Below are 20,433 nucleotides of genomic sequence, written 5' to 3'. Positions count from 1 at the left end.
TAAAGTGTTATAAAGTGCAAGTTTTACTTATAGATAGCTTAATTTTCATCTTGCATTTCATCATTCGATTTCACAAATTCTACACAAAAAAAATTAACTATTACTTGGTGAAATATAGTGCGTTTGTAAAAATTAACATTAATATTCGAAAAATTATTTAAATCTATATCAATTTTGTTTACATATTTATGCAACTTTTCTCGAGATACGATGTATCGTTTTGCAAATATATACACGGTCAGTTCAACAATTATAAACATACGATTCTGATCATATATATTCACATATACATAAATATGTTCTGTGCAACACGAGTATACATGCCTATACATGTATATTTCGTGATTTGATGCTGGCGTCATATCAAACTGTGCAATAACTCACACATATACAGCAGTTCTTGTAAAGATCTCATTTCTAATAATTTAATTACTGTATAGGAATATCATTGAGATAACAAAAAGAACATAACATTTGCCATCCGTTTTCATTAAAAGTTTGTACGTATGATTGTCCTGTTGCTTAGTATAAAATGAGGACATTTAACATGTACATAATATAATTAGCATGAGTTTTAAATCTTTCTCATAAAGTATAAATATATATACTTATAATAGAAACAAGAGATTAAAAATATTTTTTTCTTTAAAGTTTGGAAATGTTGTAACCATCGGTAATAAATGATAATGAAATGAGTAAGCTTATTTTTAAGTATACAAAAAAAAAGTTTTTTAATGTTAAAATTAACAACACGAATACATTTCGCCAGTAGCATACATTATAAATAAAATTGCATTAATTGATTATTTAATATATTCACGAATAAATTGCTGAAGGCACTTTTATAAATACATTCTTTTATTAAAGAAAACAAAAATGAAACAATAAAAAACAGGCAAAGTTATTTTACAACATATAAGATCGATAATAATTAAGTAATAAAAAGTAATTTATACAATTATTAAAAAAAGGAAATAATAGAAAGATTTAAAAGAATAATTGGAAATCTGTATAATTAAAATAAAAAGAATAAGAGAGTTTAAATGACGGAATAGGGAAAAGAAAAAGTATGATTAAAATCTCTAGAAGTATTCCTTATTGCGTCATTGTAACAATGAAGTACTTTCTACGTAATGAGTAATGTCGGATATTGAACAGATAAAATATTCCTAATGAAATGATACAAAAGGTTAATAAAGTGATTGATTTTATCGGACGACGATCTCTTCCGTTCAAATTTGTAGTCGCGCGCGCACATAAAATCCAACATACATGACGCGTCAGATCATCCGATTTTACGTCATCGTTATTCCTTCTCCAACAGTAAAAGAGCAAGTGAGAGAAAAGATAGAAAAAAACTAAGAGCGCGGTGTGTTACCGATGCACGCATCGACAGTCGAATGAAGTACGCGAAAGAAGCTTCTTATACGCGTTTGTCATTTATTCTATTAATTTAGTTAACGCCGAATTAAATCTAAAGATAGTTATCTCATTGATAACAAATTTGTCATCGATCAAGCATTAAATTCCGCCTTGATTTGCCGAAAAGTGTAGCCCATCACATACGCACATTAAAAACCCATAAGATCCTAAATAGTGATATTTTTACAAGTAGTGATATTCGTCGCCAGAGTTCGTTGCTGAGTTCGCGGCAATTTTTGGAAGGTAATTCGAGAAATTATCCTTTTTTTATTTACTTATAACATCGTGAAATGTATGAAACCTCAACATTGTTGGGAAAATCATGTTTTTAATGTGTTGTTTTAATGTTTGGTAAAGTGGAATAATTTTTAATTAAATACACTTGATTAAATATTAAAAACAAATATTTATTTTTTTGTGCATTTTGAACGATAAAAGTAGCTAATATTATTTACTGCTGTTATATTTTTAAAAATGATTAGATTGAATTAAAAATCGTACAATATCAGCATATTATTCTAAATAAGAAAGTCGGGAATAATAAATTCACATTCAATCTCGTATTTGTTAATCTTTTATATTTTATATGCAAATCGTAAATGTTATGTTTAGATAACCTATCGATTGCATTCGAAAAATATGTGAGATTAAAGACAAATTAAATTATTACATTACTACAGAGATACATTAAATTAATAATGCTGTAATAAAAATAAATAAATCTCTGATTACTTGCCAACTAGAACGTTACATCTTGATCCAGATTGAAAAAGCACAACTTTCGACAAACAACATGCTCTAGTTGACTGATATACGTTTATTATACGTAAATTTTAGTTAATAAAATAAGAAGTCATTACAAGATAAAGTTTAGGATATGTTACATACATTGATATATTCGAAAATAGTCTAAAATTAAATTTTTTTAACTAACACCTAGCAATAAATGATTATAAATTAATCTAATCCAATGGTAGTGCATATTACTTATTTTATTATTAAAAATACTTACATACTTTTTTAAACAATTCATCGCGATTAATTTTTTTCTAGGAAATAGGACATTATCATGCACAATAATTATTTAACTTTAATCGATTACTACCAGTTAATAATTTTCTCGAGTAGAAAACTTTACTACATCTAAATACGGCTAGAAATGTAAAAGAGAGAGCAAGAACTAGTGATATTCCACGTAGTATAGTATCATGCAGTTCAATGCTTTCGTAAGAAAAAGGGTTAATCGCATTAAAAAGAATGCACTTTGGTTGTTTAATAAATATATATATATATATATATATACATAATATGTATATGTATATATATATACATTAAGTATCATATATACATATGGGCGTGGTAAAACACACGTTTCGTTTAATATTACTTTTGACAAACTTTATGAAATAATTCAAGCATATTTTTCTTTCCTTGTAATTTAAGAAACGACAGTTTATCTTCAACCAATCAACGTTTAATGAAACTAATACGTTGTAAATTATATCGATTATGAAAGCACATTTTATTTTCAAGTACACGAAAAAACGTGCATATAAATGTAGACATAAAAATAACTGTTTTTATTGTATATACTTTTTATGATGAGTTTAAAATAAAAAGTTCAAATAAAAAGATATTAAAATTAAATTAAAAAAAGACATACAGGCCGGTATGTTAAGCTCTTTCAATTGTGACACCATTTGTATCATCGGTTAATGATATCTACATTCCTAAACAAGGATGTAATTTCATTCATTGCATTGTGTTTCACATGAAGTATCTATTCTGCATTGTAACAAAATTACCTTATAGATATAATAAGGTAACATAGATGGTGCCATAGTAATCTATTCTATAGATGGTATATATATTTATTTTGTTCTTTTGTTTTACATTGCTTTCTTCCTTCTATGTTTCTTTTCCTATTAAGAAAAACTGATAATTATGGATAAAGAAATATTTTCCTTAATTAGTAAAATTGATCTGCATAGAAAGCAAGAGAGAGGGGAATCTAACAAAGAGAAATTATTTTACTTTACGATCCCCTTTCTAGAGGTTCATAGTACCGTTATTCCGCCCCTGTATTTCAAGCGGCGAGTATTTCATAGTATATGTGTGACAACCCAAGAACGTTGTTACTGGCGGTGGCGTCTGCTAGGTCAGCTGTTGATATATCATGGAACAAAAATAAAATTGAAACCCTTAATTTCGTTAAAAAAAAAAAAAAAAGAAAAGAAATTGTGATTTTCGACGAATTAAATAAAAAGTGTTTGTAGCAACTCTTTTTAAAAATATTTTTCGAAAAAATAGTTTTGAACGTTTCATATTTTCCAAAAATTGTCCATATCTACTAAAAATTAATCAAATACAATAAATTACGACTGGAAAATTAGGGCGTTGAAAGGTTAGTAATACATGAATATATAGGGAAAGAAAAAGAAAGAGAGAAAGAGAAAAAATTTTTCGTTAGTTACGATGAAACTAAATTAGAATCATTAATAAAATTCTATACGGTAATCGTAAAATACCGATAATACATAACCATTAAATATACAAGCACCATAGCTATCTTATGATGTGTAGCTGCATTGTTCTTTTATTTCTAACGGTTTGATTTTTCTTCTCTTCCGTTTTCTTTCAACTTACACGTCATGTCTCTATCATTAAAACTGTACACGCATACCTTTAAAGATTATTACAAATAGAAATTAAAAAATAAACATATTTTAATAACAAAGTTGAATGCACAACTTCATTAGTCATTTTAGGATTCATACTAGTGGGTCATTAATATAGAATTTATTTAATATAAGCAAAATAAACAAATTTATAATATATAAAAAAAAATTAATCTAAACATAAGGATTACTATATTTTTCACAAGAGATAAAAACGAGATAAACTAGATGAGTATCATATTATATATAAAGCCTATATATATACGTAAAATTCTATATTGTATTATTTTCATTATGCATTTATACATCTAAACGGAATTATTTATAATATTATATACATACATATACATATATATTATTCTGTAGTTTATAAATCTGCATTTAATAGCTATATGAATATAATTGAAATCATTCATAGAAATATTAAAAGGTTTGTTTAAATATAATAATTATTTCTGAGTATAACAATTTTAAACAAAAATTCCAAAATAGGTATAAAGATATTAACATATTACGTATATGAAATATAATTAAAAAGAATATCTTTCTTTTATACCAGTAATAAAAAATATAAATACTCTTCAAGCTTTTTATCAAGTATATTCGTTTTTTCTTTTTTTTTTTTTTAATAAAAGTTCTTAATAAAAAATATATATACAATAAAAAAATATTTTCTTTACGTTATCAGTATCATTTTATACATATATACACATATCATACAATTTTTCTATGCCTAAAAAACATTTGGCCTAATTTATAAAAATAGTTACTCTATTTGAAAAAGTGACGAAAAATATGTGTGTAACTCATTATATACTATACATTTTAAATTTATAATAAATTCAATATATTGAATATTAGATATATTTTTCAGTGGTGTTACTATACATATTCATGGCTGCCCTTTTTGTGTACAAACTTATTTGTGCACAGAATATAATATATAAAGCGTCCTGCATGTGTGCACAGGTATGCCATTACGTAAACAACTCAATTGTAGATAGAAACATATGTATCTGTTTTATTTTAAATTAATTATCAGTCAGTTAACTATATATTTTCACATGGCTTTGTATGTAATATGTATTAATAATTATTTTTATTATTTACTATACTTAATAATTTACGAACTAATACGGCTTTGTATCATTATGATTTTTCATTAATTCATGTACAATTTTAAAATATCAGATATAATATACACATGAATGCGTGTTATTTAATTATAGCACAAAGGACACTTTATGGGTTTAAAGTTGTTATTATAAAATCATGTCAAGGAAGCGTTGTAGAGAGGAAACTATGTTGAACTCTGAATCGTATACAAATAATCATAATGGAGAAAGCACATCCTCTAGAGAAGATTCTCCCATCAATCCTGTAAGTAATACATATTTTATATAACGTTTCAACTGTTATTGTAACTGTACACATACAAGATCGATTTTCTTCAATTGAACACATTGAATTTCTTATTTTAAAATATAAAATGATTCTTATATATAAATTTATTTTAAGAAATTAATGATATATAATCAATTCATTTGCATTTAAACATATTACATACATTCACATATGTACTTCATACAACTGACACTATTTATAATCGAAATCATATACATTATATCTTACACAATCCACAATGTACATATAACTTAATTCTAACTGATAACATTATGAACATAACATCGTAACATTGGCATATCTGATTTGATATAAAAGCTGGAAATTCCTTACTTTAGTAACAGAGACTGCCTACCATGAAATTTAAAAAGTCGATGTCAACAAGTACTGTAATACTGAGTAAACTGAAAAAACGCGATAAAGTTTAAATATAGATTTGTTAATCTTTAATTAAACATTTTTAAATTTTATATGAAACATTTTATTTTATCTAATAAATGTATTAAACGAAGTAAATTATTTACTATAAAAGTATTATTCGAAGATAAATTGTTTGATACAATGGTTTAAGGAAATAAAAAATATTATGATAACAGATATAATAACAGTATGGAATTTTTAGTAAACACGCGAATTAGAATTTTCATTATAAATTTTATCTTTTTTAATCTTTAAAACTTTTGAAATTTTAATTGTTTCACATAGAAAAACTTTTCAACTACATTATTAGTTACATAAATTTAGAGATTATAACAAAATATATTTCAGTCAATTTGTAAAGAGGCTCCATTCAGTGATGATCCAGAAGCCATTACTGAAAGAGATGCATGTGATTACAATACTCAAATCACATTGAGGATGGCACGTAGTGGGAAAGGTTTGTTCATAAGAATATTTATTGATCATTTATTATTTAAAGGAATAAAATTTATAATGATAAGAGTTATGAAAAATAAACTCTTATATAAATATTTATGTAATATTACTTTCACGTCATAATATAAATTATGCTATTATCATAATTTTTTACTATACAATAATTGTTAATATAATATATTTTGTAGCACCTAGAAGAGTTAGAGTATATGCTGATGGTATATATGATCTTTTTCATCAAGGACATGCTCGACAATTACTACAAGCTAAAAATATATTCCCAAATGTTTATCTCATTGTTGGAGGTGTGTAAGATTTTAAATTTTGCTTAAAAATTTTTCATAAATTTGTAGAAATTATCATTTTTTATTCTTTCTTTTTTTATTTGATAGTTTGCAATGATGAATTAACACATAGCAAAAAAGGAAGAACTGTGATGACAGATGCTGAAAGGTATGATGCAGTAAGACATTGTCGCTATGTGGATGAAGTTGTAAAAGATGCTCCATGGGAATTAGATGATAATTTCATCAAGAAACATAAAGTAAGTTTAAACTAATCTATTATTCAAAAGAATTTTTATATATCATATAAAGTAAAAATTATGTCTTTAATATATGATGTACATAATATCAATCTATACTTGATATTTCCATTCATATCAAAATTGTAATCGATTATTTTTATAGATCGATTTTGTAGCTCACGATGACATACCTTATATGACAGATGATGGTTCAGATGTTTATGCAGCATTAAAAGCTAAAGGTATGTTTGTAGCTACACAAAGGACAGAAGGGGTATCTACATCAGATATTGTAGCAAGAATTGTTAAGGATTATGATATTTATGTAAGAAGAAATTTAGCACGAGGTTACAGTGCCAAAGAACTCAATGTTTCTTTCCTTAACGTAAGTAATTTGTGAGGGGTATTATTATATTTAACAATTACTGAGTCTAATTAAAAAATTTATTATTTTAGGAAAAGAAATTTCGGTTACAAAATAAATTTGATGATCTTAAAGATAAGGGTAAACGAGTTATGGAAAATATAGGTGAAAAACGTATGGACATGATTAGTAAATGGGAGGAAAAATCACGAGACTTCATTGATGCATTTCTTTTATTATTCGGAAGGGAAGGAAGATTGGTGGGTAGTATTTATTTCCTAGGAATTATCTTCATTATTACTATATATTTTATCCAAATAAATCAACATAAAGCATGTTCACAAAAGGAATAAAAAATACTTGATATAACGGTACAAATGAATTCTTTTTATTCCTAGATGAATAATGATTTTGAAAAGTTACACCTTTGAAGATCTCTTATTTCAATTTCATTGCATACCATTGTGAATGTGAAAATAAAATAAAATATTTCAGACAAAATTTGGTATTTATTATAGTACTTATATTATATAATTAAATATTATATAGTAGTAAAACAATGAAAAAGAAAAACAGTGCTAGTTTTGATTGATAAATATGCGATTTTACCTTTGATTTTAACTTCTTTTTTTTTTTTTTACAGTCAACAATTTGGAATGAAAGTAAAGGACGTTTAATGCAAGCACTTTCACCTCCAGCAAGTCCAAAAAGAGATGGCAGTCCAAATGGTAGTAATAGTAGCAACAACGATGAGGACCAAACAAGGTTTTTTGATAATGATATTTCAAATTTAATTTAGTAATGTATATATGGGGCATTTCACGTCAAAAATCATTTGGACTTTTCTTTTCCCATTCCTTAAATATCTTTCTAAATAAAAAAAAATAAAAAAAAAATAAATTCTCATAAAAAAACAAATTCTTGTAAATTTTGAGCTATTAATTGGAACAATCTTTCAACATTAAAAATTTTTAAGTACATTACTTTCTTATATATTAACTCAATAAAACTGATGAAATTTTCTTATTTTTTTCCGAATATTATAATCTACAACTGTACCAAATTTCAAACAGATTCATCAATTTTTATCAGAGTTATGATTTTTATAAGCATTATGGAAAAAAATTGCATACATTTTCCATTAAAAACTTTGACGACTCTGGAAAGCGTGTTAATATTAAAATTAACAGCTCAAAATTTACAGCTCAAAATTTACAGCATTTTTTTTTATGTATTTATCATATCAATAACAAGTTTTGGAGAAAAAAAAGCACATTGAAGTACATTTTAAAAATTGATCGAAATTTGTTACTGATATTGTGTAAAAATTTGTTAATTTCATTTGTTTATTTCACTTACTAAAGCTTTAAAATGCTTCCACCCCTCCTCAATGTTATAAACACAACCAACTGAAGTATATATTATAGATTAATCAAAATCCTCTGGGTATTCTATAGATTGACCGGGCAATGTACGAAAAACATGATCAAAATATACATTGTGTAATCTTAGTAAATATTCTATGGAATTTTTTTTCCCGGGTAGACTATAGAATTCCTGGAATCTGTACATTAACAATAACATATTTATATAAGAATATTATATAAAAATTACTTATTATGAATTTATAGTAATAAACAATATTATGCATTGCAGTCCTCCACCAAAAAAGACTGGACGCTACGAATTATCACAAAGTACTCAATATTTAAGCGATGATTATAGTGATGATGAAGAAGAAAATTTACAATCTAAGTGATAAATTATTATGGAAATGAATTGTATCTCTTTATTATGACCAAATTAGTGTGCTATTGTTTTTTAACATTAGACATATTTTCATACAGCTATATAAGCTGCTTATACAGAAAATAGCACTACGCTTTATAATTTTTGTATGGTAAAATTACTATACATAAAGCAATTTGTGATCATACGGAAATTTAGTGCAATTATTAATTATGCAAGTTGGAATATAGACGTTCAAATCTACAAAAACTATGTAGATTATTTAAGATATCTATGACATCAAATTTATAGTCTTTTTTTAGTTATTGCTGTGGTATTACTTATTTGTATTATGTTCCTAATACAGCAATGAATAATTTACTTACTAAACTTTTAAATATTTTTAAAGATAAATATTTATATTTTCATATATCAAACAAGCAATTGTTTTCAGTATTTATTTTTAAAGAAATTATCTGTAGAAAGGACTGGTCTATGTATACATATATTCAATAATGATTTCTCTTATTTTATCATCAGTTTTGTATAAAACGTATTATAGAATAATTTTACATCTCATTGTACAGATATCTTAGATACAGAGTAAATATTTCATCTATGAAGACATATTACTTTTAAATTGTTGCGAATAACGCATAACCCTAAATATGATCTATAAAATATATATATATATATATATATATATATATATATATATATATATATATATATACAAATCTTACATTGTTACAAAACATAATTGACCATAGAAACGATGATTATTATTAACAAATGAACCAGTATGCAAGAAATAGATAAGCAATACTTCCAGAGTTTTCTAGAGCCTCTTCGTATTATATATATATATATATATATATATATATATATATATATATATATATATATATATATATATTGAACAATATATAATAATTTATTATAAACACACGTAATAATAAAATTAATCATACATACAAAATATAATAGTTTATATGCAGACATATTAAAAAGTTTATAAAATATACTCTAAACTGAAAAAATTAGGAAGTAAAACATAATAATCATGGTAACATTCTGTATATAGGTAACGAATGCAATATAAATAACAAAGTTATTTTTATAGTGAAGTTTTTAAGATTTCATTTATTACAAAAATAAACAATTTCATCTTTGAAAATAAACAAAACATGATTTCATATAAACTGAATACAATACATATTTTTATGAGAGAAAAAGTGATGAGGTGCCTCTTTATAGATACATTTGTGTTCAATATTTTCGAAATTAATGCTTTTAGAAAAATTATACTTAAATATGATGTTTAATGGATGTGCTCGATCTTTTCAAAAAATATGTAATTGCATGCATCAAAGGTTTTCCATTTCTTATAATATACCACCTGTGCCTCAGTCAAGCATCTGTAGCTGAAGTACGTATATTGAGTATATTATAAATGTCTTCGAAAATATCAATATAAGATAGTTAATGTGTGATGCGATATCAATGTATAAGCCATTCATAGATTAAAGTGATCAATTCTATTTTCAGGATATTTTTATATTTTATTATCAAAATATTTACTCAGTACTTAACTTAATAACTTTCGTATATTTCGAATATATTTTCTTAATAATTATGCTTAATATCTCTAAATGAAATTAATTTTTGAGGCTATTCAATGATAAATGATGTGACAATTTTTTCTGTTTCTTGTTTTGTGAAATTTTTTGACATATGAGTGGTTAATATTAATATTGATATCGTCATATATTTACAAAGGCCTATAATACAATAACTATTATTATCATACGAACATCACTGTTTTCGGTAATATTATTAACATCATTTATTAAATATGGGATAAGTATTTTTATTTATAACGGATTTATCACTGAAAAAATTTAAATTTTTTTAATCGTTATTTAAAAAGTTATAGAACAGGTAACAACTTTATGCAGATGAGTAAATTATTCCCATATCTTAATATCTCTTAGAGGCATGTAATTCTCTCTCATGGGATAATTTAATAAAAATTCGTTTAAATGATAGCTAATAACTAATATTAAATAGAATAAATACAAATTAATAAATATCTTTATTCTGCATACTTATATTTCCAACAAACGAATGCATGTTTTCTTATAGCCTTGCTTATATTTTATGGATATTTTTTTGCTTATTTAATAGAAATATATATATAAATATTATCTATTATATATATATATATATATAGTACGCATATTGTTTACTATCATGATCGCTATCACTGCCCCGTCCTATGATATTTGTTTGAAAACCAACGATAGGCTAACTTATCATCTATCAAAGTCACTCTAATTCTTACATATTCATTTTTCTTACATATTTCATAATATTTATATATTATTAATCAATCTATTGCAAATATAAGTTATGTTTCAAAATGAACCGTGAGGTTACTTGAAAAGGATTGGTCAATATTACCATCGATTTTGTTAATCAATTGAAATATTTACTTGGCGCGTAATATAATTTTTTCTTTTTCCAACATTATCGAATTTATAAACAATATGTTCTAATTTATTTATTTACAACTTATAAAAAAATAATATTAACGAATAAAATCGCAATATTTTTGATTAAATTAGTCTATTTATAAAGACTAATAGGAATGTCGTAAACAATGTTGATACACGTGAAATAGAACTGTTTTTAAAAAAATTTAAATCTGAAACATTTAATTATTATTAATTTATGTAATATAAGTACTAATTAATGTACTTATTATTTTTCATACTTTTGTCATTAGGATCTCGTACTCCACATTGTCGATGCCCTAATGTTGCTTTTCTTTTCAACGGTATATAACCTGGTATGTATAAACTTGGAGCTTCTAATTTTCCCGTCGATATTAATTTACTGAAATCCTGTTCTAATTTATTAGCTATTGGACCTAAAAATAAAAAAACATATATTTACATAAATAAGATAATATGTGATATCTCTGAACAAAAAACAAATCGATACAAACCTTTAAAGTGTAACAAAAATTGAATACAAGCTCCATTATGTAATATTTTAGTTTTCCTACTATCAATGGATAACATCCATTCAGGAATACCCATTACTTTTCTTACATCTTCTAAGAATTGTGCTCTAAAAGGAAAAAAATAGTATATTGAATTTTTAAAAATAATTATTACTTTAGATTGAATTTCTTTTTATAAAGTATATTTACACAACGAAACGAGGTGGTTTCCTTATATTGGCATATTTTACTATGTCATTATCTGGTTCGATATTAGCACAAGCAAATCTGCTATTCCCCAAATCTTTATCCATAATAACAATTGATTTTCCCATCGCTGAAACCGATCCATCTAATGGAAAATTTGGATCTGTAAAAACTCGTCTTTCCGTTCCTATATTAATTGGTCCCAAACGAGATGAAATGTCTCCTACTTGACATCTTAAAGGTAAATCAGGACCGCACTCTTGTCTGTATAGATCTTCCTGTTTCGAATTATTGCTATTATTCAATACACATAGATAATTTGCAATATGTGAACAAAAAAAATAAATATGATTTTACATTTAAAGGATCCGCTAATTGAGTGAAATATGGATTCCATGGATATCCACCTGCGACGCATCTAGTATCTTTTACTTTTACAGCAGCATCCACTCCAACAGGATTAACATATATAGCCCAATTGTGATTTCTTGTCTGTTAGATAAAATAATTTAAATATTATGCTGTAAAATATATTTTTTAGAATGAAGAAAAGAAAAATTAATGTTATGCTATTACAATATTACGATCATGACTCCCTGGATGTCGTAGTTTGACTTCGATCACTGTCTCACTTTGACTACCATCTTTATATATCAGCTGTGACTATAATAACGAGCATATTGTAATTTATTCATTAAATTATAATTTTTATTTTCTAATAATATACCATTTTAATATATCCGAATGCAAATCCTTGTGGATGATGAAACGAAGCAATTGCTCGTAATTCTATCGCTTCGGATGGTGCATATCCCCTTTCTATCGTAGAACAGGCGTATCTACAATAATAAATAATGTTATTACGTATACTATTTTATTTCTAATACTTTACCTGATATTTTTTTCTTTTTTATGAATCACTATGCTGTGGCCAAGAATGCTTCTAGGTCCGAACAATGGAAGCAACGTGTCGTTGTAACTCGTTGTATATTTTTTTCTATTATCCAGAGTACCAAATTTTCCACTCAGATCTCCCATTTCATATTGATCCGATGTACCTTCTCTAGATCCTGGAACATTACTTGAATTTACGCCCAAAGGATTCCAATAATTATATAAAGATATAGCTTCACAAGGAAATTCTAAGTCTATTTCTACTGGAGCCTGCAATTTTAAAATATTTGAAATATTAATATTATTTCTTTTAAGATTTATATTAAAAATATATTACCATGTGTATGTGATATCCACTCATTTTTCCACCAAGTCCTTCAAGATTGATTTCAATGTCCGTAACGTCATACTCGCTTTGTTGAATGAACTCTAATTTTCCTCGTATATCAATGGGTTCACCATTACCAAACCAATCTTTCGCAACTGCCTTTAATCGATATAATCCACCGATGCTGTAAAAAATATTTTATTTTTTATTATAACATAAATTGAATCAATGAAATTTTTAGTTTAATTACATCGAACAAGCAAGTCTTTCTCCTCTTGCAATTGGTCCATGATCATCGTAAATGACTAAACTTTTTCCTAAAATATTATTTCGTCCAGAAAGCGGCAACATCGTATCTGTAAAAAGCTTTCGAGTTAGGAGAGGTCCATAAAGTTTTTTTCCAGCAATTTCAAGTTTGCCATGTCTCGTGAGATCACCTAGTCGACATAACGAAATTTCAACCGTTGAACAATGTTCCGGATGATTAGGATCCCAATCTATCTAGTAAATATTTATACTCTGTTATTTATAATATTTACTTGAAAATAAATTATTTTTGACTATAATTATTACTTTGTGAGGATTATAAGGACCACCAGCGCTTAAACATCTGCCAGTCCAATTATAATAATCTTTACCAGGAGGATTATCGTGTATCATCCATCTGGAAATGATTGATATTGTATAATCATTATCGTGACTTTTATTTTCAAATATATCTAGCATTTATTACCTATGCTCGGCTGAATTATTTAGCGCACTACCATCGGCATGAACTAGGTTTTCGATAATAATAGTTGTATCAGCTTCAGGATTGTTTTTTGGCTGACGGAATATAATTTTTCCAACTAATGGATACCTAAACACCACTTGTGCTGTGAACATAGGCATTTGTCCTGCATTTTGTGGCAAGTGAAGAGTAAAAGTACCACAAACCCATGGTATTATACCTTTATTATCGGTTTCATTTAATCTTATAAAAAAAATTTATATATATATATATATATTTTATTTATTTTGTTTCGAAAATATATTATTCTAGTTCTAGTATATTATCTCACTTGTGAATAACAAGAGATCGATGAACGACACTATGAACTCCTGACAATGGCAAATACGTATCCCAATAGATACCATGCAATTTTGCACTTCCAGGTAAAATATCAGTATGATAAGATCCTTCTTTGCGACCCTGAAGCTTTCCCGATAAATCACCAATGCTATATTGATCTTGAGTTCCCAAACCTGCCGGTGGTACAGTCTTTTCATCGATCTTAGTTGGATTATACATGTTTTTAGTTGTCAAACACGGTTCTCCAACATCTTCTAAAAACTTAGCTGGTTCAGGTGGTAGTTCGTGTATCCTGTAATATGCTACTTTAGTCGCATAACGTAGTCGCGTTTCTAAATTAACTGGTGTCAAAGATATGTTAACCCATGTTGGATTGAACGGAGTCTCTTGGCTTAATGTGATCTCACCTTTTATACCACGAGAATTAATTAATGTTCTGAAATGTTTATATATATTTTTTTTACAATAATATATGCTAAAAATTGCAATACTACTAAATTTAAATATTAATTAATTAAATTTGAATATATATTAATATCAAAACTGGAATGTAGCGATATTTCGTTTAATCATACTTGGCAAGAATCGGCTTGCGATGATTGATTTTGGCACATGCCAAGAATGAATCATCGTGTGTCGGATGAAAGATGACCAAGTACAATAATCGATGTGGCCCAAGAAGATCAGCCGGTAGGAGTGATAATTCCGGATCCCTATAAGAAATCTTGTATTTTGGACTCTGTTTTATCGCAACTTTTATTTTACCCAAACGTGCGTCAACGTCACCGATAGATTGACCAGGACCAGCATTGTCTGGATCGAAAACAGTTTGTAGTGTATTGCAATTTGATTTATCTATAACATATGAAATAAAATTATTGACAAAAAATTGATGTATATATAAATAAAAGTATATCTCATTTTTCGTACCTTTACCAATGTTAAAAATATCAGTCACATAAATTTTCCAGTAATGTTCTGTGTAGTCTACCTGTAACTTTGGATTATTAATATGATGCAAATCCGCATAAATGATTGTATCAGTAGTATTGTCACCAGCTTGTCCACCAAGCCATCGGAACCAAATTGTTCCAGCTATTGGACCATAAAACCGAGCTTCGGCGAATTTCTCCGTATTTTTCTCAAAAACCTATGAATCCGAATATTATTTAAAAAATCGTTTAATGTAAAAGAAAATTTGTATTTAGAAAAATATCATTAATTACCGTGATAGAAGCGCAAATTACTCTGGACGAATATGAGTCTTTTAGCAATAGCCCTTTTCCCCATAATCCTTTTTCACCTGTTAGAGTTACACCTGGAACTTCAACAGAACCAGTTTCATTCCCAGGCATTTCCAATGGACCAACTAGATCCGTCAAATCGATTATGCTACGAGCAGTAGATCGAATATATTACTTGATAAAATATATTAAGATAATAATAAAAAGGACATTTCAAATACTTTTCCCCAAGATAACGTCGACTGCATCGATCGTCTATGACCGTGTAGTCGACAGGAAATTGAGTGATAGACCAGAACCATTGTTGATCTGGATATTGAAGTGTCGTTTGTAAAGCGAATCGAATTCTTATGGAATTCTCCGTTTTCGGCTCAAACCGGACCTCTCCATGAAGGCCACCAGCAGATATATAAGCTGCTAGTTTGAGTGCATTTCCTGTAACCACTGTATAAATAGATAAGAAATGTTTAAAAACAAATATTGTCTCTCCTCATCAAAAAGCTAATTAAAATAACAATAGTTATATCGATTTTACGACTCTAACGTGGAATAGAATATATATGTTTTAAATTTGCTTCTTGTATGCACACACGTGTTTTTAGTATACAAATATTATCATTTTAGAAGAACGATTCGTAATGATCATATCACACATTAATGAACATTAAACCTTTCACTCACCGCAACTTAATAAAAAAAGCCACCACATTATCGACTATAATTGAAGATCATTTACAGCATATTCTTAATGTTAAATTGATCTGTTAAATCGTCATTCACATGGTTTGCCATACGGCAGGAAACTGTAGGCTTATAACAGTGGCCAGACAAGGTAACGCCTCGTACTTTCTTATTTCTTCGAACGGGCATGGTGGGAGTCTTAAGAAAAGGAGAACGATGACCTTTGCATAGAAAAGTAAAACCTGGCAATATATCGTCTAAAATGGAACGATTTTTAAACCGGAAAAAACATAAACAATGTTTTTTTTATGAATTATTACAACTATCTGTCCTATAGTTTAAAAACAAAAATTTGACTATCAATTAATTGCATAAGTATTATTAAATATCTGTCAAACATTCAAACATTAATAAATAACCTTGCTTAGATTTGAAAATTAATCGGCGTATCGGAAACTAATGGATAAAAATGATTAAAGGTCAAGAACAATTAAAACCCATTTTTAATGCGTTGAAACTATTTATCACTTTCGATTTTATACCAAAATTAGCAAGATATGTAGTATTTTATATAAGAAATTGTATCAACAAAGTCGTGTGAGTAATGATTTATTCTACGTATTTTTATTTAAATATTTTTTATTAGAAACATTATCTAATGTGAATAGTTTCTATTAGACTTTATCAAAAGAACGTAATAACGAAACGATTGAAAAGAAGAAAAAGTCGACTCTTTGAAGGTTGTAATTATAAAAGTAAAAACATTAAATGTAAATGTGATTGTAACCGGTGCACGCAAGTATTAACTTTTTTGTGAATCGTGCTAAGATTTCTATTAATTTGTAATTATAAAATATTGTTCTCTTAGTAAATACAGAAAAATCCATAGCCGTATTTTAGAAGCAAACTTTATGACAAACTTTGTTTACAATAATCGGCCAAATAAACACGAAGTGTATGTGCTATTAAATAATTATATTTTTTTATTAACATTACAATATCTTTAATTACATTACAGATTAATTAGTAGTAAATGCAAAAATTTCATATAGCAAGCCAAAACCATTGTTATCTATAATTTTATAAATATTTTATTCATATTTTCTTGTTTTAGTTGTACAGACAAGAATCAAACGCATACATGGACTTTGAAGCAGACACCGCTACAGGATCACAGAGACGTGTATTTTATCATTTACTTTTCATATTTGTTTTTTACGTGGGTCGCCTGTTTGATAGCGAAATTTATTTTTCACGTAAATTGGACAGCGTTCAGTAGTAGTTACATGTGTTCCTCACTAAATATTCCAATAAAACTTTTTAAATGATTATTCTTTAATAATAAATTTCATTAGAAATTTAATTATTTTTGTATGAAGTTTATTAGTAAGCGTTCGAAAAGCGCTTCTCACTTATTGAAAAAATAACGATCAACAAAATACGGTGACAATATTTGAAGGAAAGCTCTTGATCATACGGACGGATGGACATGGTGGACAAAAATGCAGCAAAGTGCAGCGTGTATGCCGTTGCTGCAACATGATGCAGCAATCCCAAGCAAATCCGTATGTTCATCGGTAAATTCTTGTTCACATTTCGAATCTTGTAGTACGGAATTAAACGAAGAGTTGAATGAAATGCAAACGGATAATTCGATAATTACTGAAATTATCAACAAGTATGTACACCACATTGTTTGAATATGTTTTATTAAATTAAAAATTTGATAACCGATTGTTTTGTTAACAGATCTTTAGAGTATAAGAGAACAATCAAATGTTCACAGTCACGTCGTGAAATTTCTAAATCGGATTCCAAGATTGAATCTGGTCGAAATAAAAAGTAAGTATTTATATGTGTGATTCAAATTTGAGGAATTTCATAAAATCAAGTATTTTTGTTGTTGTTTATTTTATAAAAAATTTAATTAATATGAATTACAAATTTTTTATGTTTATGATTATATATATTTTAGGAAGACTTCAGATATTTTTAAAACCGCATCAACAAAGACTAGGTGCGTTCGACAACGTATGAATAGAACAAAAAATTCAGCTCTGACGAAACGGAGTTTCATAAAAAAAAGGTCCTGCAAAATGAATTACAAAACTGCTTCTTTTGATCCATCTGTATAATATTAAGTCTTCCCGGTAGTGTTCGCTATAGGCATTGATGTCGCACTAGTCAAAATTATTTTTGAATTGATTGTAAATTAATTATCGTCAAATAAGTGTACACATTTTATTTCAATAAATTTATTTTAACAAATTATTTTCTGTATACAGGAAGAAATCTATATACATCTAAAGAAAACAATAAAAATATTGTCTTTATTTTTAATGATATGAAAAATGCTTATGAAATATTTTAATTGATTTGAAAAGAATTATGTGGAAACAAGAATTTATTGTTGAATTATTTTTTATAAATTGTGTCCAGATTGTCGCTATCTTTTAACCAGCATGTGTGTATTTTTTCTACTACATTTTGAAGCAGGTAAAAAAATACATTGAAATATACCTACCATTTAACTATTATAATCTTCAATTGGCCTTGATCACAAAAATATAATAAAATTGTAAAACAATGTTAGGATGATGTATATATAATATAAATTTACAGTTTATGTCATAAATGTTCACATGTGTTATAAATGACACCCTCCATTTTTATTTTATATTTAAGGTAGTTTTAACTATAATTTATCTTGCAATTAGTATAATACATTTCAAAATAATATCCAATATGTAATCCTGGTTTTCTGTTACATGTTTCGTAGTGATATCTACATTAAAACATTTCTCTATTTAAAAGAGATTAAAATTTTTTGTTAAGAATTCTACGTTTCTATTAATATATTGCAACCAGTAGCAGGATAGAAGTCTATAAACGAGTAAGTTTAACTTTTAAACATCTGTCGAAGCGAAAATAATTTTCACTATTTGTATTTTGACATGATGGAAATATAAAATTATATAATCCTTATATACCGATATCGGCAAACTTATCATTATTTTTTAACTAATGGGAAAGAAATAATAATGTTTTATTAAAATAAAATGTGTCTATAATCTTCTTCAAGTGATTCTATTTGTTATGTAGTAAATGATTAATATAAGCATTATGAATAATGAATGATGAATGATGAACAAAATCAGGTACTGAAATCAATTCCAGCGTTAGGGTTGAATCCTCTATAAAACGGTTTTTATAATAAATATTTATCATAATTAGTATATAACATATATATACAGATTCACGATATCGTGAAAGTACAGAAACATGTCGTGGCTCTCAAATATCGGGCAGTTATTTTTGGTATCCACGTGCTTTGGATATCGGAGCAGAGACCGAAAACGAAAGCCAAAAATAATGAGTCATCGTCAGTAACTACAATTCTTTAAATGACTGGAATGAAAATGTTATTATATGCCAATGTTCAGTAAGAATCTCAGAGACGATTATCCACTTCAATGGATTAGAAAAAACTTATATTTTTTGTTAAATAAACCTAAAATTCATAATCCATAATGCAATACAGACCAGATAGTTTTGTCTTCATCTTGGCGTCTTCAATTTGTACATAAAATCTAAAAATGACTTGAATCAAAAATTTCCGGATCATTACGATCAAATGAAAGTACAGAGAAGATCTATTACGTATGCACCAGAGTAAGATGCGAGAGCTAAAATAAACATATAGGTTGAGCGACAATATGGAGTCGCCAAGTATTACAACGACGGATGTGTACGGAAGACAAATAAGAGAAGAAGCTAAGTTTATTTCCGATCTACGTACAAACATAGTCGATTGTTTCATTTATGAAGGAAAGTCGATCTTCATCGTTATCTCCGTTCGTTTCCAGGGGGTACCCTTGACTTATATTTTCGTGCTGAGAAACGAATCCCCGTAGCTTAAGAGAAGAGAGTAAAGCGGTAGACAGCGGCACCGATCGCGCCGCCGTTCCTACGATCCTCGGCAAACTGTTTTAGTCGAAACGT

General features: G+C 27.1%; 4 protein-coding genes and 1 long non-coding RNA gene across 13 annotated transcripts; 4 read left to right on the top strand and 1 right to left on the bottom strand.

Moving 5' to 3' along the window:
* The first annotated feature begins 27 nt into the window (after window positions 1–27).
* Window positions 28–11,090, top strand: LOC107074115 (putative choline-phosphate cytidylyltransferase). 4 transcript variants are annotated; one of them, XR_016178197.1, is made up of 11 exons: window positions 28–1,665; window positions 3,476–3,826; window positions 5,330–5,480; window positions 6,273–6,381; window positions 6,569–6,685; window positions 6,773–6,924; window positions 7,070–7,291; window positions 7,363–7,530; window positions 7,669–7,775; window positions 7,914–8,035; window positions 8,927–8,942. XR_016178197.1 is itself a non-coding variant. In XM_015335221.2 (10 exons), the coding sequence occupies exons 3-10, from the start codon at window positions 5,373–5,375 to the stop codon at window positions 9,027–9,029; spliced, it is 1,101 nt and encodes a 366-aa protein (XP_015190707.1). In that variant the 5' UTR covers window positions 28–1,665; window positions 4,975–5,069; window positions 5,330–5,372; the 3' UTR covers window positions 9,030–11,090. The 4 variants fall into 4 exon arrangements, 3 of the variants coding, with proteins under 3 accessions (XP_015190707.1, XP_089033445.1, XP_015190704.1); XM_015335221.2 differs by lacking the exons at window positions 3,476–3,826; window positions 7,669–7,775 and adding an exon at window positions 4,975–5,069 and having other exon boundaries at window positions 8,927–11,090; XM_089177319.1 differs by lacking the exon at window positions 7,669–7,775 and having other exon boundaries at window positions 8,927–11,090.
* On the bottom strand, window positions 11,075–20,371 carry Rsod (superoxide dismutase family protein Rsod). 5 transcript variants are annotated; one of them, XM_015335214.2, is made up of 19 exons: window positions 20,231–20,371; window positions 19,975–20,117; window positions 15,972–16,194; window positions 15,733–15,898; window positions 15,437–15,656; window positions 15,082–15,361; window positions 14,496–14,942; window positions 14,168–14,407; window positions 14,008–14,098; window positions 13,685–13,935; window positions 13,444–13,618; window positions 13,105–13,376; window positions 12,940–13,051; window positions 12,789–12,875; window positions 12,570–12,704; window positions 12,216–12,490; window positions 12,009–12,133; window positions 11,775–11,930; window positions 11,075–11,705 (listed from the first exon to the last, which is right to left on the bottom strand). In XM_015335214.2, exons 2-19 carry the CDS (start codon window positions 20,054–20,056, stop codon window positions 11,617–11,619), a joined length of 3,426 nt encoding a protein of 1,141 aa, XP_015190700.1. In that variant the 5' UTR covers window positions 20,057–20,117; window positions 20,231–20,371; the 3' UTR covers window positions 11,075–11,616. The 5 variants fall into 5 exon arrangements, with proteins under 5 accessions (XP_015190700.1, XP_089033440.1, XP_015190701.1 ...); XM_089177314.1 differs by lacking the exon at window positions 19,975–20,117 and adding an exon at window positions 16,432–16,652 and having other exon boundaries at window positions 20,231–20,365; XM_015335215.2 differs by adding an exon at window positions 16,432–16,629 and having other exon boundaries at window positions 19,975–20,332.
* LOC149030953 (uncharacterized) lies at window positions 11,765–13,079 on the top strand. Its single transcript, XR_016178200.1, has 2 exons — window positions 11,765–11,849; window positions 12,578–13,079. It is a non-coding gene; the product is annotated as an uncharacterized LOC149030953 (long non-coding RNA).
* On the top strand, window positions 16,663–17,759 carry LOC149030952 (uncharacterized). The gene is made up of 4 exons (XM_089177323.1): window positions 16,663–17,028; window positions 17,110–17,226; window positions 17,300–17,412; window positions 17,545–17,759. Exons 1-4 carry the CDS (start codon window positions 16,901–16,903, stop codon window positions 17,757–17,759), a joined length of 573 nt encoding a protein of 190 aa, XP_089033449.1. The 5' UTR covers window positions 16,663–16,900.
* On the top strand, window positions 17,287–19,976 carry LOC149030951 (uncharacterized). 2 transcript variants are annotated; one of them, XM_089177322.1, is made up of 4 exons: window positions 17,287–17,614; window positions 17,891–18,109; window positions 18,181–18,273; window positions 18,407–19,976. In XM_089177322.1, exons 2-4 carry the CDS (start codon window positions 17,934–17,936, stop codon window positions 18,564–18,566), a joined length of 429 nt encoding a protein of 142 aa, XP_089033448.1. In that variant the 5' UTR covers window positions 17,287–17,614; window positions 17,891–17,933; the 3' UTR covers window positions 18,567–19,976. The 2 variants fall into 2 exon arrangements, with proteins under 2 accessions (XP_089033448.1, XP_089033447.1); XM_089177321.1 differs by lacking the exon at window positions 17,287–17,614 and having other exon boundaries at window positions 17,783–18,109.
* Window positions 20,372–20,433: the final 62 nt, after the last annotated feature.

This window comes from Polistes dominula, unplaced genomic scaffold (genome assembly GCF_049000335.1).
Source record: "Polistes dominula isolate Pdom_NZ unplaced genomic scaffold, Pdom_raw_medaka contig_20, whole genome shotgun sequence".
Lineage (NCBI taxonomy): Eukaryota > Metazoa > Arthropoda > Insecta > Hymenoptera > Vespidae > Polistes > Polistes dominula.
The sequence above is the reverse complement of the archived record's forward strand: the minus strand, read 5'-3'. Positions and strand labels throughout refer to the sequence as shown.